Here is a 27,650-nt window from a genome sequence, read left to right as displayed (position 1 = left end):
CTACATGGTGACATGCACCCCATCGATCACCCCCTGTACCATGGATATCCTGGCCACGGCAGCGAAGCCCGCTGCCCGGGCATTCTGATGGGTGCGATCCACAGGGAACTGGACGTAGCAGGTCGCGATGTCGTACAGGGTGCCAGTCACTGCATGGATGCAGCGGTGCACCAACGCCTGGGAAATGCTTGACAGGTCCCCACTCGGCCACTGGAATGACCCCGTGGCATAAAGTTTCAGGCCACCATAACCTCGATGGCCACTGGGATAGCATGTCCTCCCCCTGTTCCACGCAGTGCCAGGTGTGCCATCAGGTGGCAGATATGGGCGACGGTCTCCTGGCTTATCCGGAGTCTCCTCCTGCATGCCCTATCCGGCAGGTCCTCGAAAGACATGTGGCGCCGGTAGACACGAGGCCTCATCGGGTGCCTCCAGCGCCGTGGCACCATCTCCTCCTCATCCACATCAGTATCCCCATCCTGTGCTCCGCCCCCATCGTTGTCCTCCTCCTCCTGCGCCTGTCGGGCTGGCGGCCCTGCAGCCTGAGCGGGTGCCACCTGGCCCTCTGCAGCCCGTCCCCCTGCTGCTGCCGCCGCCTCTCGGAGCTGCCTGCGCCGACACTGCCACAGGGCTGCAGGCAGGGCAGCTGCCCCCGCCACGGCAGCCAACATCGCTGGCTGGTGCCCAAACATTATGATCTGCAGAGGGTGGGGGGTAGACAACAGGTTTAGCCATGGCACATGGCTCCTTCCACAACCAGATGCCATGGACTACATGGCCGCCCTGGTTGGCCGCTTGCTCCACACACACGCATGCACACCCACCGCTGGCTGCACCCTCTGTGTCCCGACACCTGGTGCCAGTCCTTCCTGATAGCGCCACAGTTGGATGGCAGTGCCCTCACTGGAGGATGGCATGGGTATGGCCCTGGACCTACCGGCCGGCTGGGTGGCCCGCCCCCTGGGGGGGCTTGGGCGGAACCCATCTACACAGCTGGGGGCCTGCACTCAGCCAGCGCCCAAGGTCGGTGCCCATCAGCCTGGCTGACGTAATGGCGGCAGGGCTTTGGCACCGCCCTGCCATGGCGGGCCGTTCCCGGCCGGCGGGGCTGTCCTCCCCACACCACCCACCGAACCTGGAGGCCCTCCCCCCATCACCCCCTCACGCCCCCCACGTCCCCCCCACCACGTCCGAGCCGCCACCCCCAGGTGCCCCCACGCTGACCCTTCACCTCCTGCTTCCGCATCGTGAGCCAGAGCGACTGTCTCGCGATTTTTAAAAGCAGGTTAGAACGGCACCAGCATGTCCTGTGGTCAAGCGGTCGCGACTTCAGCCCATCCGAGCCGTAGAATTGCCAGGACCCTGGAGAATCACGAAACGGACCTCCTCTGGCGATTCTCCAGGCCCCTTGCCGCCGATCACAACCACGCTGGTTTCGCTTGTTGGCAGAATCGCAAAACAGCATTGGACCAGTGTCGCGCAAAATATCGTCGGGAACGGGGATTCCCCGAACCGGCGCTGGCTTTGAGAATCCTGCCCCTCATCTCCAGCCTGGAAGGTTCTGGACCCAGCATGTATGTCTTCCCACAGCTTCATTCTGGCTCCAGAAACCTTTAAATGCTCTTGGGCTACCTGACAGGCTCCTGTGAATCTTTCCAGAAATGTGGACACGTAATCCAACATTGAGGATTTGTCCCCAGGTTTTAGAAACTTATCTTTCATCAATTTTAATGGACTCCGTTCCTCATGGTCATAAACAAACGCAAATGGGCTTAACCCAGCAGATTCATTCGGGGAATCTCTGGTGACAAATAATAAAAAAGTTTGTTCTATTGTTAAACACTCACCCAGGTAAAAGTTTATATGTAATGAGACTGAATCTCATGACATATAAACACACACACATACTAACATGCAAAATGGAACAGGCTACAGATGGATGAGATGGAATTTATAAGATGAAGAAAAGGATTCATACATTCTGATGTTGCTTTGTGTTGAGGAGATTTTAGGCTGATGGAGCTGATGTAAGATGTTTTTTTTCTTGAGACTGTCCCTTTGAAACTGTAATCCATTTTTTCCCGAAATTAGGCTTTTACTTCTTTTCAATTAAAATTCTCTGGGCGGGATTCTCCGACCCCGCGCCAGGTCGGAGAATCGCCGGCGTGCCGCACAAATTGCACCAAGCCGCCCTGAGGCCGGCATGCGATTCTCCGCAGAGCAGAGAATTGACGCCAATGCCGCCGGCGTGATTGCCGGGTCGCGGGTCGCTCTAAGCAGCCGGCCCACCGATTCTCCATCTCGGATGGGCCGAGCGGCCGTACGATAAGAGCCGAGCCCTGCCGGCGCCATTCTAACCTGCTCTGGGCCAGCCGGACCTCGGCGTGTAAGGGTCGGGTGGCGGCCTTTGGGGGGGGGGGGAGTGGGAGGGTGGTTCCAACCCTGGGGGGGGGGGGGGGGGGGGGCCTCCGTAGTGGCCTGGCCCGCGATCGGGGCTCACCGATCGGCGGGCTGGCCTCTCTGGCTGGTGGCCTCGTTTCCTATGTGCCAGCCCCTGTAGTCCTGCACCATGTTGCGTATAGGCCGGCGCGTTGGCGCTGGTGCAACTGCGCATGCGCGAATCCCGCGACGCACGGTTCACGCCGGGATCTGCAGCTGGACCGGCGCGAACTGCTCCAGCGTCGTGCTGGCCCCTTGGAGGGGCCAGAATTAGTCGTGGGAGCGGCCCATTCACGTCGTTGTAAAACACGACGGCGTTTACGACGGCGTGAACACTCTGCCGTGGGATTGGAGAATCCCAATACATCTCTGATGTATTGAAAAATGTAACAGAAATGAAATCCTAAACTTGAGAACTTTCAAGGAGCTATGAAACTGTTCTCTTTAGATCTCTTTGTTCTATAACTCTCCCCAATACCCGACCATGCACTGAGTAGGTCCGGCCCCAATTCGATCTACCAATATTCATCACCTCACATTTATCTAAATTAAACGCCATCTGCCATTCTTCGGCCCACTGGCCCAATTGAACGGGATGTTGCAATCCTAGATAATCTTCTTCACTGTCCACTATAGCACCAATCTTGGTGTCATCTGCAAAACTTACTAACCATGCCTTCTAAATTCTCATCCAAATTATCAATATAAATAACAAATAACAGTGGATCATGCACTGATCCCTGAGGAAAACTGCTGGTCACAGGCCTCCAGTTTGAAAAACAACCCTCTACAACCACGCTTTGCCTTCTGTCATCAAGCCAATTTTGTATCCAATTGGTCACCTCACCCTGGATCCTGTGAGATTAAACCTTATACAATAACCTACCATGTGGTACCGTGCAAAGGCCTTGCTAAAGTACATGTAGACAGTTATGTGGAGGTGTAGTGGTATTGTTACTGGACTAGTAAACCAGAGACCCAGAGTAATGCTCTGGGGATCCAGGTTCAAATCCCACCAGGGCAGATGGTGGAATTCGATTTCAATAAAAATCTGGAATTAAAGTCGAATGATGACCATGAAGCCATTGTCGATTGTTGTAAAAAAAACATTTGGTTCACTAATATCCTTTAGGGAAGGAAATCTGCTGTCCTTACCTGGTCTGGCCTACATGTCACTCCAGACCCAGAACAATGTGGTAACTCTTAATTGCCCCCTCAAAGGTAATTAGGATGTGCAATAAATGCTGGCACAGCCTGCGATGCCCACGTCCCATGAACGAATAAAAAAAAACATTGGCTGCACTGCTCTCATCTACCTTCTTGGTTATCCCTTCAAAAAACCTCAAATCAAATTCGAGAGACATGATTTTCCACTCACAAAGCCATGCTGACTGTCCCTAATCAGTCTGAGCCTCTCTAAATCCTGTTTCTCAGAATACCTTCAAACAACTTATCCACGATAGACGTTAGGCTCACCGGTCTGTAGTTCCCAGGCTTTCCCCTGCAGTCCTTCTTAACTTTTGTTACCCTCCAATTTTCAGGCACCTCACCTGTTGCTGTCGATGATTCAGATATCTCTGCTAGGGGAACCACAATGCCCCTGCCTTAGCCATGTTTCAGTAATAGCTATTATATCCCAGTCCCATGCACCCATCCATTCCCTGAGTTCATCTGCCTTGCCCGTCAAGCCTCTTGTATTGTAATAAATGCAGTTTAATCTAGTTAAAAGCAAATTACTGCGGATTCTGGAATCTGAAACCAAAGAGAAAATGCTGGAAAATCTCAGCAGGTCTGGCAGCATCTGTAGGGAGAGAAAAGAGCTAATGTTTTGAGTCTAGATGACCCTTCTTTGACAAAGGGTCATCTGGACTCGAAACAATAGTTCTTTTCTTTCCCTACAGATGCTCCCAGACCTGCTGAGATTTTCCAGCACTTTCGCTTCGGTTACAGTTTAACCTAGACTTCCCTTACTCACTCTCTGCCCTACTTTCTCAGACCATCTGTCCGGTCATATTTTGTGCACTCTCCGTATTTTATTTCTCTTAGCCTTACTGGACCCATTCACCGAATTCTCCACAGTCTCTGTACTCTGGTCCTTATTAATTTTTGACTTTGGTTTCTCTGCCTTTCACTTTTCCCCCTCACTGCCTTTTGTTTCTGTCCCCACTTTCCTTCCCTCCAACTTCCTGAATTGGTTCCCATCCCCCTGCCATATTAGTTTAAACCCTCCCCAAGAGCATTAGCAAACATTCCCCTCAGACATTCGTTCCAGTCCTGCCCAGGTGCAGACTGTCCGGTTTGTACTGGTCCCACCTCCCCCAGAACCGGTTCCAATGTCTCACAAATTTGAATCCCTCCCTCGTCCACCATCTCTCAAGCCACATATTCATTTTATGTATCCTGACATTCCTGCTCTGACTAGCACATGGCACTGGTAACAATCCTGAGATTACTATCTTTGCATTCCTACTTTTTAGTTTAACTCCTAACTCCCTAAATTCAGCTTGTCGGACCTCATCATGTTTTTTTATCTATATCGTTGGTGCCTATATGCACCATGACAGTTGGCTGTTCACCCTCCCCCTCCAGAATGTTCTGCAACTGATCCGAGACATCCTTGACCTTTGCACCAGGGAGGCAACATACCACCCTGAAGTTTTGTTTGCGTCCGCAGAAATGCCTGTCTGTTGCCCTTACCATTGAGTCTCCATCAGTATAGCTCTGCCACTCTTTTTTTCCTGCCCTCCTGCACAGCAGAGCCAGCCACAGTGCCATGAACTTGGCTGCTACCACTTTCCCCTGGCGAGCCATCTCCCCCAACAGTATCCAAAACGGTATATCTGTTTTGGAGGGAGATGACCGCAGGGGACCCCTGCACTGCCTTCCTACTCGTCCGGTGTCTGGTGGCTACCCATTTCCTATCTCCCTCAGTAATTTTTAACAGCGGTGTGACCAACTCGCTAAACGTGCTATCCACGACTTTGTCAGCATTGTGGATGCTCCAAAGTTAGTTCATCCACAGCTCCAGAGCCGTCAGATGGTCTAACTTGAACTACAGTTGGACACACTTCTTGAACATGAAGGAGCCAGGGACACCGGAAGGGACCCTGAATTCCCACATCGCACAAGAGGAACATGAAATGGGTCTGGGATCTCCTGCCATGACTGTTAACAACAACAATAATGCCAAGAGAAAAAAGTAAAGGAAAATTACTTACCAGTCAATCAGTTACCAACCGTTCATGGTTTGCTTTCTTTCTACCTCTCACTTGCCCACAAGTCTCCCTTGTAGGACCGCTTCTCCACTCTTCCCGATGATGAGCACCTCTTTCCCCACAGCATTGAATTCCCACTCAGCTCCAAATTCTCAATACCCTCACTCTGGCTAAAATCTCACTCTTGCTGACTGGTTGTGAGCAAGCTCTCTGGTAGATGTGGAGATGTTTCCACTTGCTGGTGCGACTGGAACTAAGTGCCACGTATGTAAGATAGTCATGAATAAACCTAGCCTGAGAATTTCGGAGAAACTTCTCAGAATTTGGAGTGAACAAAGTTTTGTGAGGGCCACGAAGAATCCAGCACGAGTTTTCAGGATACAAAGAAATAACATTTATTTACAATAACATATATACACACAACAGCAGCAACAATTTCCCTTGCTGCCAACTCCTCTCTCCCTCTGGTTCCAAACTGGCCAGCTGTATTTATGCAGGGAGTCTGCTAATGATTTCTCCGCCCCCCTCATTGGGGAAGCTCATACTCCCACAGGATTGTGGGATTGTCATTAGTCCCCAGCCAATGGTAAGCAGGCAGGTCATAACATCCCTCTCCCCCCCAAAGTCCAAGGAATCCACCAAAGACCCTGGCGAAGGAGGGCGTCAGACTCGTTTTGCCGCAGGCCGGAAACCATTTGCACAAGGCGCTGGATCGGGCGGTGTATAACGAGATGGAGACCGGCGCTTCCGTGATGAACGGCGTAATGGCTGTACATCCACGGCCCGTGGGCCTGAGGATTCCCCCTCTGAGGTGTCTTGTGTCTCCATCTCGGAGTCAGAGTCTGCTGCCTCCGTCATCTCGACATCTTTATCTCTACGCGGTTCTGTCACGACCTGCGCAGGCTTTGAGTGAGGCACCAGAGGAAGATTGTGAGGAATTCTTTCTATTGTGTCTGGTCTCTGTGGCTGTAGAAATGAGCTCCTGGGGTGGGGAATCTTTGGAAGGGATAGTCTTCTGGACCGAACATGGTCTACATGTTTGCGCTGGAGACGCCCTTGGGCTTGTACCTGGTAAGGGGTAGGGCCCATTTGGCGAAAGATTACGCCAGGGACCCACTGGGCACCACCAGCAAAATTCCGAATGAACACTGGGTCACCGGGCGTAAACTGCCGAATCGGCCGATGCCGAGAAAAACCATATCCTTGCCATTCTTGTGTGCGCCGTACTTTTGCGGCAATGTCCGGGAAAACCATGCTAAGGCGGGTGCAAAGTCTCCGGCCCATTAGGAGTTCTGCGGGAGCTACCCCAGTCACTGCATGGGGGGTGGTCTTATATGAAAAACAAAAACCGAGCCAGTCTCGTGTCCATCGACCTGGAAGACTGCTTCTTTAGGCCTCGTTTGAATGTCTGCACTGCGCGCTCCGCCAGCCCATTTGAAGCCGGGTGGTAAGGGGCAGTGCAGATATGGCGTATGCCGTTCATCTTCATGAACCTTGCAAACTCCTCACTTGTGAACGGAGTGCCATTGTCCGTGACCAGCACCTCGGGGAGGCCATGCGTACTGAAAGACAAACGCATCTTCTTGATTGTTGCGCAGGATGTTGTGCACCTCTATGCCATTTAGACTGGGTGTCGATTAATAGCAGGAACATGGATCCTTGAAAAGGGCCGGCGAAATCCGCATGCAAGCGCGCCCAAGGCCGCCCTGGCCATTCCCAGTGATATAGGGGCGCGGCCGGCGGAAGCTTCTGATGCTCCTGGCAAATGGAGCAGTTATGGGCCACCTTCTCAATGTCGGTGTCGAGGCCTGGCCACCAGACATAACTCCGGGCCAACATTTTCATTTTGGTCACACCTGGGCCAACATTTTCATTTTGGTCACACCTGGATGCCCATTGTGCAAGTCTCTCAGTATCAGCTCCTGTCCTTTTTCCAGGACAATCACACGCGTCCCCCACAAAAGGATGCCGTCTTCCATGCTGAATTCGGACAGCTTGGAGGAAAATGCCCGCAACCCACCCGGGAGCTGACTATGCTGCACACCATACAGGACTATGTGCCAAACCTTTGACGGGACTGGCTCCGTCTGGGTCCACTCACGGATCTGTGATGCCGTGACAGGCAAGGTGTCCATAAAATTTAGGGTTGCAACCACCTCGCCGGTCGTGGGGGCGACATGGGGCCGGTCGATAAAGGCAGTCGGCTCAGTGCGTCGGCATTCCCTATCTGGGTTCCTGGTTTGTGCTCCAGAGAATACTCGTATGCAGCGAACAACAAAGCCCAGCGCTGGATCCGTGCGGAAGCAATGGGCGGTATTGGCTTATCCTCTCTGAAAAGTCCCAGGAGAGGCTTATGATCAGTCACGATAGTGAATTGGCGGCCATACACGTACTGGTGGAAACGTTTCACCGCAAAGACCACTGCCAGGCCCTCCTTCTCGATCTGCGCATACTTTTTTTCCGCTGCAGTCAGTGTGCGGGAGGCGAAAGCTTTCGGCCGTTCGGCCCCGTTCTCCATCTTGTGGGACAGGACGGCCCCAATACCATACGGGGATGCATCACATGTGACGAGCAAAGGCTTTCCAGGATCATAGTGGGTTAGTAACCCAGACGACGACAATTGTTGTTTTACCCACCGGAAAGCGGTTTCTTGCTGCTGACCCCAAACCCAGGTGTGATTCTTCTTTAGCAGAAGGTGCAACGGGGCCAGCGTAGTTGCCAGATTGGGGAGGAATTTTCCGTAAGAGTTTACGAGGCCGAGAAACGAATGAAGACATGGAGTGTCAGTCGGGGCGGGGGCCTGTTGAATCGCGTGCACCTTCTCTATGACAGGGTGCAAACCTTCGCGGTCCACCCGATAACCCAGGTAGACTACTTCCTTCGCCTGAAAAACGCACTTTGTGCGACGTAAATGGACTCCAGCCTCAGAAAGGCGTCTAAGGACAGCCTCCAAATTTTCTATATGTTCCTGCTCCGACGTCACTGTGATCAAAACATCATCTAAGTAAACAGCAACATGCGGTAAACCTCTCAAAATGCCCTCCATAATGCGTTGAAAAATAGCGCAGGCAGAGGCTACTCCAAAGGGCAAACGTGTATATTCATACAGGCCCCGGTGTGTATTAATCGTTACATATGGCCGAGAGGCAGGGTCCAGCTCCAACTGTAGGTAGGCGTGACTCATATCTAATTTTGTGAACGAGAGTCCGCCTGCAAGCTTCGCGTAGAGGGTCCTCTATGCGAGGCATTGGGTATCGGTCGAGTCGGGAAGCCGTATGCACTGTAAGTTTATAGTCGCCGCACAAGCGAACTGTGGCATCTGGCTTCATTACAGGTACAATTGGTGCTGCCCAGTCAGCGAAACGGACGGGCCTCTTGATACCCAAAGTCTCCAAACGAGTGAGCTCCCCTTCTACCTTCTCAAGCAAGGCGTAAGGCACCGGGTGTGCCCGGAAATAGCGCGGCGTGGCTCCTGGTTCGACTTGGATATGGGCTACAGCCCCTTTTATTTTCCCCAAACCGGGCAGGAATACATCTGGGTATCGTCCTAGCACCTCAGTCAACCCTCCAGAAACTGTTTGGAGGATGTGCTGCCACTGCAACCGCAAATGGCGCAACCAGTCCCGACCCAACAGGCTGGGCCCATGGCCGCGCACCACAATAAGTGGGAAACGCCCCTCCTGGCGTCCATAAACAGCAGGGGTCATCGTACTTCCTGCAATGTCCAATGGTTCCCCCATATAGGTGGCCAACCTGGCCTGTGTGTTGGTTAATGTAAGGGTCTGTATACCCTGCTTGGTGCGGTCGAATGTCCTCTGGGCGATCACGGAGATCGCTGCGCCAGTGTCCAACTCCATCTCAAGCGGGTGACCATTGACCCGTACTGTCACCTTAATGGGGGCCACACGGGGAGCTGCCACACAATGCAGCCGCAGGCAGTCATCCTCTGTCTCCACATCCTCGGGAGTAGTCGCCGCAGGTTCATCCAAATGGAAGGTACGGCCCCTGGGCTGGACCCAGTTTCTGTTGGAACGACGCCGCCTCTGGCGCCCCCAGAAAGTCGGCAAGGGATTCTCCTGGGGTCCTCTCAGCGGTATTAAACCGGTAACGTTGGACTATCGTGGATGGGGTTGGGTTAAAATGTTGCCCCACTAAGTTCACAAGTTCATCAAACGTTTTGGTGTCCGGCGCAGCTGGGTACGTAAGGCTCCTAATCACCCCAAACGTTTGCGGGCCGCAGGCAGTGCGCAATATGACCACCTCGCGCTCGTTTTCGGTGATGTTGTTTGCCCGGAAATAGTAACGCATCCTTTGTGCGTACTGGTTCCAGCTTTCCAGCGCAGCATCAAAAACATCCAAACGTCCATACAGAGGCATGATGTAATAGAAAACAACTTCCAACCTGTATCCAACAAAAATCCAGGGAGGTGGCTTCAGCAGTGTAGACAGCTATCCACTTTAACCCTCGTCGCCAGTTTTGTGAGGGCCACGAAGAATCCAGCACGAGTTTTCAGGATACAAAGAAATAACATTTATTTACAATAACATATATATATACAGGGGCAACAATTTCCTTTGCTGCCAACTCCTCTCTCTCCGGTTCCAAACTGGCCAGCTCTATTTATGCAGGGAGTCTGCTAATGATTTCTCCGCCCCTCCCTCATTGGGGAAGCTCATACTCCCATAGGATTGTGGGACTGTCATTAGTCCCGAGCCAATGGTAAGCAGGCAGGTTATAACACAAAGGAAATGGGATAACTTCATTTAAGGGGAAGTTGGAGAAGCGCACGAGGAAGAAAGGAATAGAAGGATAGGTTGATGGGTTAAATGATGAAGGATGGGAGAAGGCTTAAGGGGATTGTAAGGCCAAATGTGATCTAAGTACTGTGTGACAATGAATTGTTTTTACATCTTTTAATGCCTTCTTTAAAGTTTTTACATCAAATGCTCAAATGTTCTCAAATCCCTTGCTTATCCTCAGAATGTGCCGAAGATGAATTGGCTACAGAATCTGTCTATTCATAGCAGATAAGCCTTATAATCTTGAGATCGTAATGAGAACTCCACTAATGCACTTCTAATTTTGTTGTCTTTAAGGTATCAGCCAAGACCAACTAGATGTTAGTAACACACCTCATTGGAAACCCATGCTATATGCAATAGCTTTCCTTCATTCCACTGTGCAAGAAAGGCGTAAGTTTGGACCTCTTGGCTGGAACATTCCTTATGAGTTCAATCAAGCTGATTTAAATGCTACAATCCAGTTTGTACAAAACCACCTTGATGATATAGACAGCAAAAAGGTAATCTTCTTCCTCAAAGTTGAGCAGCTAATGTTTTTTAACCATTCCGACTTTTTTTCAATAAATGTCCTTATAGTTCTAAATGGTTAGAATTTCCTCTGAATGCTGGTGAAATCATGCTTGCACTCCTGCAGCTAATACAAACAAATTAGATGGTCCTTCTGATTTTTCCAAAGCCTTCCCTGTTCTTGTGGCATATCGTAATAGATTGGGTATATTAGGAATTTAGGTGTAGTTTCATTCTGTTAGCATAAAAGGAGTTGGGCAGATTTATAAAACCAATACCTCAAATTAATGTGTTCCATGAAATTATGTAGAAAGGAAGTATGATTATATGAAAGCACCAATATTTATAATATAGTTAAATTAAAATGTTATTTACTGAATAGCCTGATGAATGTCTTATTTGCATCAACACTTGCAGCTATATAGTGTATTTAACGTAGTAAAACCTCTCGAGGCTTTATTTGGAACCTCATCAAACAAAATTTGACAACTACCTACATAAGGGCCCGTGACCGGGATTCGACTTCCGGGCGGCGAGCGAGGAGGTCGCAGGGAGAGGGGCTCCCGCAAGCGCCAGAGAAGGAGAACAAACCCCCCCCCCCCCCCCCCCCCCCCGACAGCGGAGGAGGAGCGCCGGCAGAGGAGCCGGAGCGGCAGCGGAGGAGCCGGAGGAGCCGGAGCGGAGGAGCCGGAGCGGCAGCGGAGGAGCCGGAGCGGAGGAGCGGCAGCGGAGCGGCGACAGCGACAGCGACGGCAGAGGAGAGGCAGCGACAGGGGGGCCCAACAGCAGCAGGTCCAACCCCTCTCCCTCCCCCCCCCCCCCCCCCCCCCCCCCATGCGGGCCAGGAGCGGTGCGGCGGCGGCGGCCCCTCTTCTCTCCCCCCTCCCCCCACGCGGGCCAGGAGCGGTGCGGCGGCGGCGGCCCCTCTTCTCTTCCCCCCCCCCCCTCCACGCGGGCCAGGAGCGGTGCGGCGGCGGCGGCCCCTCTTCTCTCTCCCCCCCCTCCCAACCAGCAGCGGGACCCCCCCCCCTCCCAACCAGCAGCAGGACCCCCCCCCTCCCAACCAGCAGCGGGGACACCCCCCCCCCAACCAGCAGCGGGGACACCCCCCCCCCCCCAAGCCAGCAGCGGGGACACCCCCCCCCCAGCCAGCAGCGGGGACACCCCCCCCCCCCCAGCCAGCAGCGGGGACACCCCCCCCCCCAGCCAGCAGCGGGGACACCCCCCCACCCCCAGCCAGCAGCGACCACCGGCCCACTCGCCCCCCCCCCCCCCCCCCCCCCCAACTGCAGTGACCACCACGTGGCAAGGACAAAGAGACAAAGGGACTCTCTCTCTCTCTCTCTCCTGGTTGAGTGGGGAGAGAAGACAAAAGAAAAAAGAGACTTGTATTTCTGTTCTTCCCAAAAGAAAACTGGTAAAGAGAAAAGGGGTAGGGGAAATAAATTTAAAAAAAAAAAAAAAAAATATATATATATATATATATACATATATAGATATATAATAATAAATAAAATAAAATAGGGTGCGGAAAAGGGGGAAAAGAAGAACAAGGAGAGAAGAAAAGATGAAGGGGAAGGGGGAGAAAAAAGTGCCAGAAGGGAGCCAAGAGAAAGGGGGCACCGGAAGTAGACGGGGCAAAGGGCAAGCCAGCTCGGGCGAACGAGTCAACACGCGAAGCGGCGGGAAGGATGTTTCGCCGCATCCAGAAGAGCTGGACGGGCGGGCAACCTCTCCCCTGGGGTTAGAGGGGGGCGTGAATTGGAACGAAGCCTTTGCCGAGGTGGTGAGGGAGCAGCTGCAGGCAATCAAGGCAGAGTTAAAAGCAGACGCAGAGGCCGCAGCACAGGCAGCAGTGACCAGGGCCATGTCAGGGGTGCAGCAGGTTCTGACCAGATTGGAGAAGAAAGTGGATGCCCAAGGGAAGATACTGGAAGCCCAGGGGGCAACCATTAAAGAGCTGGAGAAGGCAGCGACTGACGCGAGCGACCGGGTCATATCCCTGGAGAGGGGAATGGTGAAACTGAGTGCAACACAGGGGAGCCTGAAGGGCAGGGTAGACGACCAGGAGATCAGCTCGAGAAGGCAAAATATTAAGATAGTGGGCCTGCCAGAGGGGATAGAGGGTAGAAATCCCACAACATTCGTGGCTGCGATGCTGGGCTCCTTAGTGGGGCGGGAAACTTTTCCCACCCCACCGGAAATGGACAGAGCTCATCGGTCACTGCGCCCGAAGCCCAAGGAAGGGGAAAAACCGAGAGCAGTTATAGCCAGACTGCACCGGTACCGGGATAGGGAGACAATCCTGCGCTGGGCCAAGGAGAATAGAGCCTGCAATTGGGACGGGCACGCCATCCGAATCTACGAGGATTTTGGAGCGGACATAGCTAAGAGACGGGCGGAGTTCAACAGAGCGAAAGCAGCTCTCTATAAGAACAAAGTACGTTTTGGTATGCTGTACCCAGCAAAACTCTGGGTCACATACCAACACAAGGAATATTTCTTTACAGCCCCTGCCGAGGCGAATAGATTCGTCGAGGAGCACGGGCTGGAAAAACGCCATGGGAAGTAGGGACGAGGGGCCCATAGCAAGGAGATACGTCATGCCGACGGGGGGGTGGGGAGGGGCGAGGCAAAGCCAGCCCCCTCCCCCCTGGCAGGAACACCCAGAACGGAAAACAACCCAATGCCCAAGGGCCCGCTCCAGGTGGGAGGCCAGGCCCCGGCACGAGGGAACGGGAGTACTGGAGAGGGGAGAGGGGAAGCGGGACAGCAACCTCCGAGAGGGGAGCCACCGTGCTAGCAGGAAAGCTAGCGAAGGGGGCGCGCAACAGAGCAGGGCCGCAGCGCACCCCCAACAGGGGGGAAGGCGCCAGGCAGGGGAGGGGGGGGATCACCCATCAAAGGTGGGAGAGCAAATGGGGACAGGAATGGGGGAGAGAGGGGCAATGGAGGGGTATACAGGGGTATCCCCAAAAGGGATAGAGCGGGGGGGGGGGGGGGGGGGGGGGGGGCACTCGGGGGGCGAGAGACCAGGGAGTGGAAATGCAGGGACGAAGGGACAAAAGAGGCCAGTAAGGGAATAGGGCCACAAAGTGCCACAGACAAGGGCTCGAAACAGGGAACTGCTGCAAGCACCCACCCAGTACGGTCTGTGGGTGAAGGGGCCCCCCGGAGTGCAGGGGACTACCCGCGTGGCGGACACACAGTGGACGGCCATGGCGGGTGTCCCCGGGACAAGGGGGAACCCCGGAGCGCAGGGACCCGACCGCATGGGGAGAGCAGTGATAGTGGACATCCTGGACGGCCCCCTAACAAAGGGAAACCCCAGAGGGCAGGGGCGCGTCCACCGGACAAATATGGTTAACCCCACAGGAGCAAGGGGGCAGAAGCCCCCCACCAGAATAGTCACCTGGAACGTAAGGGGACTTAACGGCCCAGTGAAGAGATCTAGAGTCCTCACCCACCTTAGAAACATGAGGGCCGACAAAGTCTTCCTCCAAGAGACGCACTTGAGGGAGCAGGACCAACTGCGGGTAAGAAAGGGCTGGGTGGGACAAACCTATCATTCCTGTTATGGGGCAAGGGCCAGGGGGGTGGCGATCCTGATTGGCAAGAGGACAACATTTAGGGCGACAAAGACGGTTACGGACCCAGGGGGACGGTATGTCATGGTCAGCGGGGCCCTGGATGGGGCGCCGGTAGTTCTAGTTAACGTGTACGCGCCCAACTGGGACGACACGAGCTTCATCCAAAAGACCATGGCAGAAATCCCGGACATAGCGACGCACCGACTAATCATGGGGGGGGGACTTCAACTGTGTACAGGACCCAACGACGGACAGATCAAACCCCAGAACGGGGAAAACCTCAAACATGGCAAGGGAACTCAGCCACTATATGGAGCAGATGGGAGCAGTAGACCCCTGGAGATTCGCCCACCCGGGGGAGAAAGAATTCTCTTTCTTCTCCCCAGTACACAACGTGTACACCAGAATTGACTTCTTTGTGGTGGGGAAAACGGTGCTTCCAGAGATAGACAAGGTGGAATACTCCGCAATTGTGATATCAGACCACGCTCCACACTACATGGATGTGCGGCTAGAGACGGGAAGGGCCCAGCGCCCCAAATGGAGGTTGGACGGTGCCTTACTAGCTGACAAGGCCTTCAGCGAAAGGATAGCGCAGGCCATAGCGGAGTACACTGAGATCAACCAAAATGGGGAGGTCTCACCCTCCACGTTCTGGGAAGCGCTTAAGGCCGTACTAAGAGGGGAAATCATAGCCTACAAAGCGCAAAGAGATAGGGAGGAAAGGGTGGCTAGGCAGAAGCTGGTCGACTCCATACTGGAGGTAGACCATAAATACTCCGAGGCCCCGACTGTAGAACTCCTGGCGGAGAGAAAAGAATTACAAAGGAACTTTGACCTGCTCTCCACCAGGAAAGCAGTACACCAACTCCGCCAGGCACGCGGGGCCCTATACGAACACGGAGACAAAGCCAGCCGCCTGTTGGCCCACCAGCTGAGAAAGCAGGCAGCCAGCAGAGAAATTGCGCAAATCAGAGATACCAGAGGCACGTTGGAAACAGAACCAGAGAGGATTAACAAAACCTTCAAGGCCTTCTACCAAGAGCTGTACACCTCAGAGCCCCCAACGGGGAAGGCTGGGATGAACCGGTTTCTTGACGGACTGAACATACCAGTTGTGGGAGAGGGCAGAAAACGGGATCTGGAAGCACCACTAGCACTGGGAGAGATCATGGAGAGCATTAGCTCCATGCAGGCGGGGAAGGCGCCGGGACCGGACGGATTCCCGGCGGACTTCTACAAAAAATTTGCGACAGCGCTGGCCCCGCACCTGCGGGAGATGTTCACAGACTCGCTAGCTAGGGGCACGTTGCCACCCACGTTAGCACAGGCCTCAATCTCGCTGATACCTAAGAAAGACAAAGACCCAACGGAATGTGGGTCATACAGACCCATATCTCTGCTGAATGCAGACGCCAAAATACTGGCCAAAATCCTAGCCAAAAGGCTAGAAGACTGTGTACCTGAGGTGGTCACAGAGGACCAGACGGGCTTTGTCAAAGGTAGACAGCTGACCGCGAACATCAGGCGCCTGCTGAACGTGATAATGACCCCCTCCGGGGAGAGAACACAAGAGGTGATCGTCTCCCTGGACGCAGAAAAGGCCTTCGACAGAGTCGAGTGGAAATACCTCATAGAGGTACTGGAGCGGTTCGGGCTTGGAACAGGGTTCACCGCTTGGGTAAAGCTCCTGTACAACGCTCCCATGGCGAGTGTACAGACCAACAATACCAACTCCCAATACTTCCAGCTGCACAGGGGCACCAGACAAGGATGCCCAATGTCCCCGCTGCTGTTCGCACTAGCAATTGAACCGCTAGCAATCGCGCTCAGGGCAGCAAAAAATTGGAGGGGGATCCGAAGGGGAGGTAGAGAGCACAGAGTCTCACTCTATGCGGATGATCTGCTCCTCTATATCTCGGACCCACAAAGCAGCATGGACGGAATCATCGCGCTCCTGAAAGAGTTTGGAGCCTTCTCAGGCTACAAACTCAACATGAGCAAAAGTGAGATCTTCCCATTACACCCGCAAGGGGGGGGGGGGGGGGGGGGGGGGGGGGGGGGGCAGCACTAAAGGGGCTGCCGTTCAAACAAGCCCGACATAAATTCCGCTACCTGGGGATCCAAATAGCCCATGACTGGAAAGGGATCCACAAATGGAACCTCACCAGCCTGACGGAGGAAGTTAAAAAGGACCTGCAAAGATGGAACACACTCCCGCTCTCCCTCGCGGGGAGAGTCCAGACGATCAAAATGAACGTACTGCCCAGGTTCCTCTTCCTGTTTAGATCCATTCCGATCTACATCCCCAAGGCCTTTTTCAAAGCGCTGGACAAACTCATCATGGCGTTCGTATGGGGGGGTAAAAATGCTAGGATCCCAAAGAAGGTCTTACAAAAAACAAAAACCAGGGGAGGGTTAGCCCTCCCGAATCTACAATTCTACCACTGGGCAGCAACAGCCGAGCAAGTAAGGGGATGGATCCAGGAGCCAGAAGCTGAGTGGGTGCGTGCGGAGGAGGCCTCCTGCATGGGAACCTCCCTCCGGGCCCTCGCCACGGCAGCACTCCCATCCCCACCCAAAAAACACTCCAGCAGCCCAGTGGTGACAGCCACCCTCCAATCCTGGAACCAACTGCGGCAGCAACTTGGCCTGACCAAAATGTCGAACAGGGCTCCCATCTGCAACAACCATAGGTTCAAACCAGCACTGACCGACGCCACCTTCAAAAGGTGGAGGCAGGACGGGGGGACACTGACAGTCAGGGACCTATACACGGACGACAGGATCGCAACACTGGACGAACTGACAGAGAAATTTCAGCTAGCTGGGGGGAACGAGCTACGGTACCTGCAGCTCAAAAACTTCCTACGAAAGGAGACAAGGACGTACCCACAACCGCCACGACAGACACTACTGGAAGACCTACTGGACGCAAGTATCCTAGAAAAAGGGAACTGTAGTGACATGTATGACCGACTGGTAGATAGGGACGACACCGTACTGGACGCAACAAGGAGGAAATGGGAGGATGACCTGGGGATGGAGATAGGGTGGGGACTCTGGAGCGAAGCACTGCATAGGGTCAACTCCACCTCCACGTGCGCAAGGCTCAGCCTGACGCAACTAAAAGTGGTACATAGAGCCCACTTAACAAGAACCCGTATGAGTAGGTTCTTCCCGGAGGTGGAAGACAGATGTGAACGGTGCCAAAGAGGCCCGGCCAACCACGCCCACATGTTCTGGTCTTGCCCCAGACTCGTGGAGTACTGGACAGCCTTCTTCGAGGTTATGTCCAAAGTGGTGGGAGTGAGGGTGGAGCCATGCCCGATAGTGGCGGTCTTCGGGGTTTCAGAACAGCCAGATCTATTCCTGGGGAGGAGGGCGGATGCCCTTGCCTTTGCCTCCCTGATCGCCCGCCGTAGAATCCTGTTTGGCTGGCGGTCAGCAGCACCGCCCAGAGCTGCGGACTGGCTGTCCGACCTCTCGGAATCTCTCCAAATGGAGAAAATCAAATTTGCCATCCGAGGGTCGGACGACGGCTTCCACAGAACGTGGGAGCCATTCATGCAACTGTTCCGGGACCTATTTGTGGCCAATGTACAAGAGGAAGAATAGTCGGGGGAAGGTAGCGGGAGGGGGGGGGCTACAGGTTCGTTACGGGGGTTCGATGGCTAGCTAAGGCCCAAAACCAAACTAAATAAACATGTTGAGGGGGGGGGGGGGGGGGACGCAGTTACTACTACGAAGATGCTTACCTGTAAATATGTATGTTAATTTTTGCGTGTTTGTTTGTTTTTTTTTTGTTTTTTTCTCTCTCCTAACAATTTGTAATTTGTTCAATATAAAATATGAAAACTGAATAAAAACATTTATAAAAAAAAAATAAGGGCCCGTGACCAAAAGCTTGGTCAAGGTGGTAAGTTTTAAAGACTGTGAGGTAAAGAGGTGAAGGAGAGTTTTGGGCCGAATAAGCTTATTAGCCTAATAAGATCGGTCATGTTGTCAGAGGGAGGCATGGAGAGAAAGGAAAGGAATTGAGAAGTATGTGTTACTGGCTTGCTGTCATCTAACTTTGAACTCTCAATGGCACAGGTCAGGCCTGAGAGCAGCTTGCCTGCCTGTCTCTGTTTTCAGAGAGTGTCAATGTGGAGAACTGGGAAAGGAGAAAGGCACTTTATAGAGATGAGAATGCAAGTCCAGATCCTCTCTCACATCAAGATGCCTACTTCCAGCTCAATTATATTATCCTCTTCTCCCCCGCCTCAGCTCACCTGCTGCAGAAACCCTCAAGCTTCTGACAAAGCCACACTTTCCTAGCCGGCCTCCCAACCTCCACCCTCTATCAACTTCAATTCATCCAAAACTCAGCTGCCTGCATCCTCACCAATTTCGAGTCACATATTAGTGGGCAGCATGGTAGCATAGTGGTTAGCACAATTGCTTCGCCGCTCCATGGTCCCAGGTTCGATTCTCGGCTTGGGTCACTGTCTGTGTGGAGTCTGCACATTCTCCCCATGTCTGCATGGGTTTCCTCTGCATGTTCTGGTTTCCTCCCACAGTCCAAAGATGTGCAGGTTAGGTGGATTGGCCGTGCTAAATTGTCCTTAGTGTCCAAAATTGTCCTTAGTGTTGGGTGGGGTTACTGGGTCATGGGGATGGGGTGGAGGTGTGGGTTTGGGTGGGGTGCTCTTTCCAAGAGCTGGTGCAGACTCGATGGGCTGAATGGCCTCCTTCTGCACTGTAAATTCTATGATTCTATGATCATGCTTATGCTCCCCAACCAGGAATGAAATAAAGAAAATCAGGAATGCAGAAGAGGCTAGAATTGGAGAAATAGAGTCCTCAGAGGGTTGTAGGAGGTTACAGAAATAGTGACATGTTGGTCATTGAGGAAGTTTAACACAAGGTTGATCATTTCAATTCAATGTATTGCTGGGCAGGTAGCCAATGTAAGTTAGTGAGCATTATGTAGGAGAATTTTAGCCTTCCAATCTGAGCTAATCCATCTGGGGGAGTTGTACCATTTTCGAACATTGGTAGGTTTTTGCTAACCACAGGTACTAACATTATAATATCTAACATTAACACAGTCAAGTCTATTAACTACATGAATACATTATACTTGACAAAAATGACACTCTAATCTGTCTTCCCATACAAAACGGGAAGATGGTTACGAGGAGAGAATGGATAGTCGGGGTTATTTTCCTTGGGTAAAAAGAAGACCGACGGTTGACTTAATTGAGGTGTACAAAATTATGAGGGGAAGAGTTAGAGTGGACAAGCTAAAATTGTTTCCCTTGGTGGAGAATCCTAGAACCAGGGGACATAGTTTCAAGATCAATGGCAGCACGGTAGCACAGTGGGTAGCACTGCTGCTTCACAGCTTCAGGGTCCCAGATTCGATTCCCGACTTGGGTCACTGTCTTTGTGGAGTCTGCACATTCTCCCTCTGTCTGTGTGGGTTTCCTCTGGGTGTTCCAGTTTCCTCCCACAAGTCCCGAAAGATGTGCTGTTAGGTCATTTGGACATTCTGAATTCTCCCTCTGTGTACCCGAACAGGCGCCGGAATGTGGCGACTAGGGGCTTTTCACAGTAACTTCATTGCAGTGTTAATGTAAGCCTACTTGTTATATTACTTGGAGTACGTCAGGGTATTCACTAAGCAGTTGCTGGATGTCATCGTCCAGTCTTGATCTGTCTTCAGTATTCATGAATATTCTTTGGACAAAGCGCAAGTTCACATAACAGCGAAGATTTCTGGTCATTCACTATCTCGAAATATAGTACTTTCTTGACCTTATTGACTACTTTCAAGTGCCACAATCCTCTTGAAGCAATCTGGATGCCATTGCAGTCTTTCAACTTACATGCAGCAGGTATCATCTCGTGTTCCCCTAGAATTGATGCGAGATCTTTGCTTGTCATTCAGTTCGCAGAAGCGCCAGTGTCAAGTTTGAATTGGATTGGGAAATTATTTACTTGCACTGTCGATGTCCATTCATTGTTGGAGTCAATGCAATTTATTTGTTGAGGACCCTTGGTCGTTGCTTGAGATTCCTCTATTGTGTCTATGATTCCTACGCAGAAAGTGTTCTCCAAGGAATAATATCCTCTTCGTCTGAAAAATATTTCTTAGATTTGTGATTCTCCATTTTATTAATGCTGCAAACATTGATGTTGTTGTTTCTGTGTTTGAGGCTGATATTGCATTGGGAAGCAAAGTGATTAAGCTTGGAGCACTTTAAACATCTTTTTCCTTGTGCAGGGTATTTCCCCTTTAAATGGGTGTTACCACAGCGGTAGCAGTCATGACGTCGTCTCTCTGACGCAAGCGACACATTCGCGTATACGCAGACTTCTTCTATTGAGCCCCAATTTTTGTACAAACAGCGCATGTCCCGAGCTGGAGTGTGCGCGTGCAAAATAGCTGCCGTCCAAAAAAAATTTTTCCTCATGTCCCCTCTACACCTTTTAAAGTAATCTTTATTGTCACAAGTGCAGTGATCTCTGCATATGTATATACATGAAGGGTTAATGTATAGTCAGTACAGTCAGAAGATCACTGGAGGGCAACACTAACAGGGAGTATAAGATCAATCTGTTTACCCACTCTCTTTGGGTGTGTTGTGGCTAGAAGTGTACCTGGATCTGCACTTTAAGTGCTCTAAGCTCCAGGGCTATGGACCAAGTGGAGGAAGGTGGGATTAGAAAAGGCACCTGGGTGTCCTCAGGCTGGCATGGACAAGATGGGCCAAATGGCCTTCTTCTGTGCTGTAAGTTTTTTATGATTCTACGAGCCCAACCAACAATCAAATTAATACTTGACGTCAGGAACACACAAGTCTTAATATGGTCTGAATCATTATAAGCACAGTGGTATCATCTTCCTAAACCCATGAAATGTTTATATTTGTTTTTAATGTACAAATTATTCTGTACTGTCATACAACCATCCCAGTTCATCGATTGTTTTGCCCTCTACTGTCCGTCACTCATTCGTCCATTTGCACCCAGGATTCATGAGCCGGATTGAGGTCCCGGGTTTGGGTAGGACGATGTCTTTCATACCAGGAGTAGTTGTGGACCCCTTGATGTCAGACCCCTGGCATGGTCACTGTGCTAGTTCCGTGGCTGTTTAACATTATCCTATCCAATATCTAGGGTTTTGTGATCCATTCTCTGGTTCCTCCGATTGTTAGCTGAACATACTGTCCAGGATGTAGGCAGGTGTTGTTCTTCACGATAACCTTTGGTGCTCCCACAATTTCACGAGTGTCACCAGAGTAAATAGGAACCTGTAAGAACATCAACATTGATCCCACCAGTCGGGATGTTGATAGGTTTCAAACGGTCATCATATCCATTTTTAGATGAGGATAATGCTTCCACCAACTTCCCGCCTTGGTAATAATGAGCACACATTTATCACCTGTCATAATTACCTCATACAGTTCATGCGACCGTAATTGGAAGCCACTACGCTCTGGTCCCACTTTTAACATCACCCTATTGCCAGCTTGTGGTTCTATTGATATCTTAAATTCCTGATCTCGCTCTAAATCCTGCACTGTCTGATGATCTCTGACTTACTTCGTAATCATGTGTAACTATATGCTTAATTCTCGGATCCTCTCCCTGAGAGGTTCCTCCCGAAATAACCCCCTTGGATAATTGCATGGCTCGGCCAGTCATTAAATCTGGCACTCCGGCTCAGGGTGGCTTGTAGGCGCATCAGAATATCCAGAAAGACTGTTGCCCAGCCTTCCTCAGTCTCTCGAATTGTCTTTGCTATGGATGTCTTCAGAGTTTTGTTCATATTCTCCACCATCCCGGAGCTCAGAGGATGATATTGTACCTGGAATTTCTGTTTCATCCCCACATGTTGGTGACTGTCTGTGTGGAGTTTGCACATTCTCCCCGTGTTTGTGTGGGTTTACTCCGGGTGCTCCGGTTTCCTCCCACAGTCCAAAGATGTGCGGTTTAGCTGGATTGGCCATGCTAAATTGCCCCTTAGGATAGAGTCGCTGAAATAGGTCAAGGGATTGGCTCTGGATAGGATGATCTTTCAAAGGGTCATTGCAGACCCCGATGGGCCAAATGGCCTCCTTCTGTACTGAAGGGATTCTACGATCGTACCTGCATGATGTGCCACAACATCTTGTAATGATTTTATTTTAAAACTGCATCCTTCCAAAAGCATTGTTATAAACTGTGAATCATATTTAGAGCTTTTATTTTCCAGTTTCAGTCTGATTATAGATTAATCGGTGAATACATTTATTCTTCATCCTGTTTAATAGGGTGTGTCTTGGAATACAGTTTACTACATGATTGGAGAAATTCAGTATGGAGGTCGTGTCACTGATGATTATGATAAGCGACTGTTAAACACTTTTGCTAAAGTATGGTTCAGTGAGCATATGTTTGGGTCAAACTTTTGCTTTTATAAGGATTACACCATCCCTAACTGTACTGCAGTGGAACAGTACTTACAACACATACAGGTTTGCTTTACATCTAATATGCAACATTTATTGCTCTATCTGTGTGGTTATAGTGTGAATTTTTCATGACAATTCTTATGAAAATGTTAAATAAGCAATAAATCAAAGTTTATATAAAAAGCAAAGTTATGCTGCATTATTCTGATGTGACTGCAGAGGTCCCCAACTTTAACTGATCAGCTTACAAGTCTGACATAATTGGGTGGGAGATGGGAACAAAATTAGGAAGGTGACTGATGTCAGTGAAAGTATCGGAGGTCGCTAAGTGGCATGGTGCACAGCACCCCACCAAGAAGCTGCAGTGCCCTATGATTTCATACCTTTCATTACTCTGAAAAAGAAATGAGTTACATAATTATATACTTTAAAAGAAAGAAAATTTTAAGTAGCCCAAAAATGAGTTTGAGGCAAAATCCTTTTGCCTATAGTGGAAACTATCTGTGTCACCCTACGTAATAAGAGCATAGATTTCCTGTCAATTTTGTTTTATCACATTTCCCTGTCATTTTTAGTTCTCGGCATATGTATTCAAGGCAAATTTCTTATAGAAGAGCAACTAATACACAACTTTTACCCAATTTTTTTTTTTTAGAAAACTTACAAAACTAAGTGTAGAGTGGGCAGGACAAGCCCTTAACAGCACGGTAGCATTGTAGATAGCACAATTGCTTCACAGCTCCAGGGTCCCAGGTTCGATTCGGCTTTTATCCCAAATCCTGTAACGCAACCTGAAGGATGATTAAAGACTAAACAACTTTATCCTGCATATATCCATTACCAAATAACAATTCCACTCATTGGGTTTGAAGGAAATATTGCAGTTTTAAGGCAACCTTAACCATAGAAAAATACAGTATGCTTTGTATGGTAAAACACTCCTTTTTAAACTTCAACTATGTGTCATCAGATTTAACATAATCAGTGCCACTTTACATACAAACATACATATGACACATACAGGTTTGTTTTACATATAATAAAGCAAAATGTATTGGATAACATGTAGTTATAGTGTTCATTTTTCATGACAATGTTTTTATGTACATGATAAATAAACAATAAGGTAAAATTTATATAATATAGTTATGCTGCATCAATCTGCTCCACTTATGCCCCAGTGGGCAGCACAAGTGGCTAGCACTATGGCTTCACAGCACCAGGGTCCTGTGGTGATCGTAGACCTGAGTAGATGCAATACAACTGAGCAAGCACTAGAGGGAGCACGGGAGAGCTATATATACACAGGGACAGGAAGTGAGGACACACTTCACGGAAGGCAGAACTCGTAGCAGGACACAGACACACAAGCAGGCAGCATTTGAGGTAGCCGTAAGTTAAGCTCTGAAGAGAGAACAAATTCACAATAAAGCATCTTCTCCACCTTTGAGACTACAAGCTTTATTAAGACACGAGGAACAACACATGGTACCAAGAGTGGCTTCAGACGCTTACTACAGGACAACTCAGCTGCAGATACAGAAAGAACATAATGGCATGGAAATCTCCTACTGGACATTTGACTTGGGAAGACATTGCTAATTCGAGGATGTGGCATGGATACCCACCTCAGCTGGACATGACTGGCAATGTAAGAAATGTCTGGAAAATGTTTAAACAAATGTTCAATTTTTATATCATAGCTAATGATGTAGCAGCAGCCTCAGACAAAATTAAAATAGCAATTCTCATCGCAGGGCATGAAGGTAGGAAAGTATATAATGGATTTAAATACTCAAAAGATGAAGACAGCAACAGCTTACAAACAATACTAAACAAATTTGAAGAGTACTGTAAGGAATTTGAACAGCACGGTATGCTCAGAGGCCAAACTGCACAGAGACTGAGTGATGCAAAACTTAAACAATCACTAAAAGAACAAGAGATCGCGAGTGAAAAGTACAGATCAAAAAGAAGAAACAACTTGAATTTTTCACACAGCCACAACGCTGAAATCCAGTCCAGATCGAAAGGAAAAGGTAACTTACAACTTTCAGAAAGAAAAAACGCTGAAATCCACGATAAAATGGCGTCGGAGCACATTCTACAGTCTCGGGCAGACAAAAAACTACAAACTGCGTCTGCGCATGCGCAGGAAACGGAAGCCGCGCATGCGCAGTTACAATCACACGTTTTGCGTTCTGCGCATGCGCAGTTTAAAAAAGTTTGCATTGCTGATCGTTATGCGCATGCGCAAGCCGCGCATGCGCAGTCTCAAAACGTTTTGGTCGCGGATCGTTATGCGCATGCGCAGGCCACGCATGCGCAATGGACACAAAACCGCACGGTAAAGGAAGGCCGATTTGCGCATGCGCAATTGCTCCCTACGCATGACGTCACGAGCGTCATGACGTCTGAGCATCCGGACAACGCCTACTTAAAAGGGAAATGCCCGAAAATTGAAAACAAAATACTTAAAGCTGTAAAACCAAATTTTCTTACCTCAGAACACAGAAAAACGCCTGAACTTAAACCAGCAGTTGAAAATAACTCTCACAACACCCTGGAAAAAGCAGTCTGCACCACCCAAAGTGAAGAGAACAAAAAGAATTCCGAAACAACAAAAGATGATTTGTTTTTCGAAGAATACTACTCAGACATGGCTGAGTTATTCGGATATGCTGATCACAGCATCAGCGACACGGTCGCAAAGTTCAACACGAATCTACTCGTGGTAGATGAATCCAACCAAGGTGATTTGGTTTTCGAAGAATACTACTCAGACATGGCTGAGTTATTCGGATATGCTGATCACAGCATCAGCGACACGGTCGCAAAGCTCAACACGAATCTACTCATGGTAGATGAATCCAACACCATGGTGCCATGGCAGATCGTCGATACATTGGATGACAGCAATACCCAAGACGAAGACGACGCCACACAGAGAGCACAGAAAGACTCCACAGAGCAAGCGATGACAGGCTCCACAGTGCGAGTGATGAAAGACTCCAAAAGGGAAGCAAGCAAACACTCCCTGGCGAACACCATGCATGAACAAGACCATGAAGGTCAACCCGCTGTATCTGAGCAACCGCAAGCAGACTATGAAAGTCTACCAAGCTCACATAATCAAAAAGAAGACACTGTACATCTACCCACTGCATGCGAAAACAGTGACAAGGTGATCACACTCGACATACAGGAGGTACAGGATGACAGCGAGACTGACAGTTCTCAGCTTGTCTGTACAGAAGCACAGAGTCGGGCCACCCAAGAGTCCAGAGAGACCACATCAACAGAAACCATGCAGATTTTGACTCCAGAAGAGGAGCACCAAGAGTCCAGAGAGACCAAATAAACAGAAACCATGCAGATTTTGACTCCAGAAGAGGAGCACCAAGAGTCCAGAGAGACCACGTCAAGTGAAATCATGCAGATTTTGACTCCGGAAGAGGAGCGCCAAGAGTCCAGAGAGACCACGTCAATTGTAGTCATGAAGATTTTGACTCCGGAAGAGGAACACCAAGAGTCCAGAGAGACCGCGTCAAATGAAATCGTGAAGAATTTGACTCCAGAAGAGGAGCACCAAGAAAGCAAAGACGAGGAATCAAATCCACCACAAATGACTGATGTCACCAGCATCAATGCCAACATCAGATCATTCTCACCATTCTCGAGACGAAACGTTCAATGACTCAAATTATCCACACGGGACACTCATTGAGCATAACAAGAAAAACAAAAGCCAAAGGAAGCACAGCAGAAAGGACAACAACAGCAGCAAGAACAAAAGCAAAATGAAGCGTGACAAGAACAACAAAAATCGCAAGAAGCACTGCAGAAACAAGAACATCAACAGCACCAACAAAAACTACAAGCACAACGACAAAAACTACAAGAAGAACAACACAACCAACAAGAAGCATAACAAAGATAGCGACAACAACAAAGACAGAAACGACAAAAACAGCAACAAGAACGGCAACGAAAACAACAAAGACAGGAACGACAGAAACAACAGCAATGAAACAACGACTTGTACAAAATGGTACAACTCTGCACATGAAGGACAATGCCACAGCACACTGCAAAACAATGACAAGACTACAAACATGCCATGGGATGACAACAAATCGCACAAACTCACATCTGCTCCAGAACAAGCAAGCACACCAGCTTTCAAGGCGGAAGACATAAGAAATCGATACCACAAGCACAGAAAAAAGTCCATGTCAGTCAACATCAGTGGTTCGACCATGCAAACACCTCGGGATGACGCATTGGGTACTTAAAATAACAAGAACACCGACAACATTCACCACGTCAACAACAACAAAAGAAAAAACTCAGTGAACAAATTCATCAAGTATGGACTCATAAATGTTTTTATTGAGTGGACTTATAAATATAAATTGGCTTTGTAAAATATGCAATAGCACCATCACTTGTATAGATACACATATCATAAGTAACTGTTTTGTACAATTTTCTTTAACGATGTACAGAAAATGTGTAAAGAAAAAAGGGGGGATGTGGTGATCAATAGATCTGAGTAGATGCAATACAACTGAGCAAGCACTAGAGGGAGCACGGGAGAGCTATATATACACAGGGACAGGAAGTGAGGACACACTTAACGGAAGACA

General features: G+C 49.9%; 1 protein-coding gene across 1 annotated transcript in view; it reads left to right on the top strand.

Moving 5' to 3' along the window:
* The window catches only part of LOC119971355 (dynein heavy chain 5, axonemal-like), a 461,705-nt gene that overhangs the window by 376,921 nt on the left and 57,134 nt on the right, over positions 1 to 27,650 (top strand). The window contains exons 74-75 of the mRNA XM_038806777.1: positions 10,752 to 10,957; positions 22,861 to 23,064. Of these exons, the coding sequence (XP_038662705.1) occupies positions 10,752 to 10,957; positions 22,861 to 23,064 (410 nt within the window). The remainder of the gene's footprint in view (positions 1 to 10,751; positions 10,958 to 22,860; positions 23,065 to 27,650) is intronic.

This window comes from Scyliorhinus canicula, chromosome 9, assembly GCF_902713615.1.
Source record: "Scyliorhinus canicula chromosome 9, sScyCan1.1, whole genome shotgun sequence".
NCBI classification, from domain to species: Eukaryota; Metazoa; Chordata; class Chondrichthyes; order Carcharhiniformes; family Scyliorhinidae; genus Scyliorhinus; species Scyliorhinus canicula.
The sequence above is the reverse complement of the archived record's forward strand: the minus strand, read 5'-3'. Positions and strand labels throughout refer to the sequence as shown.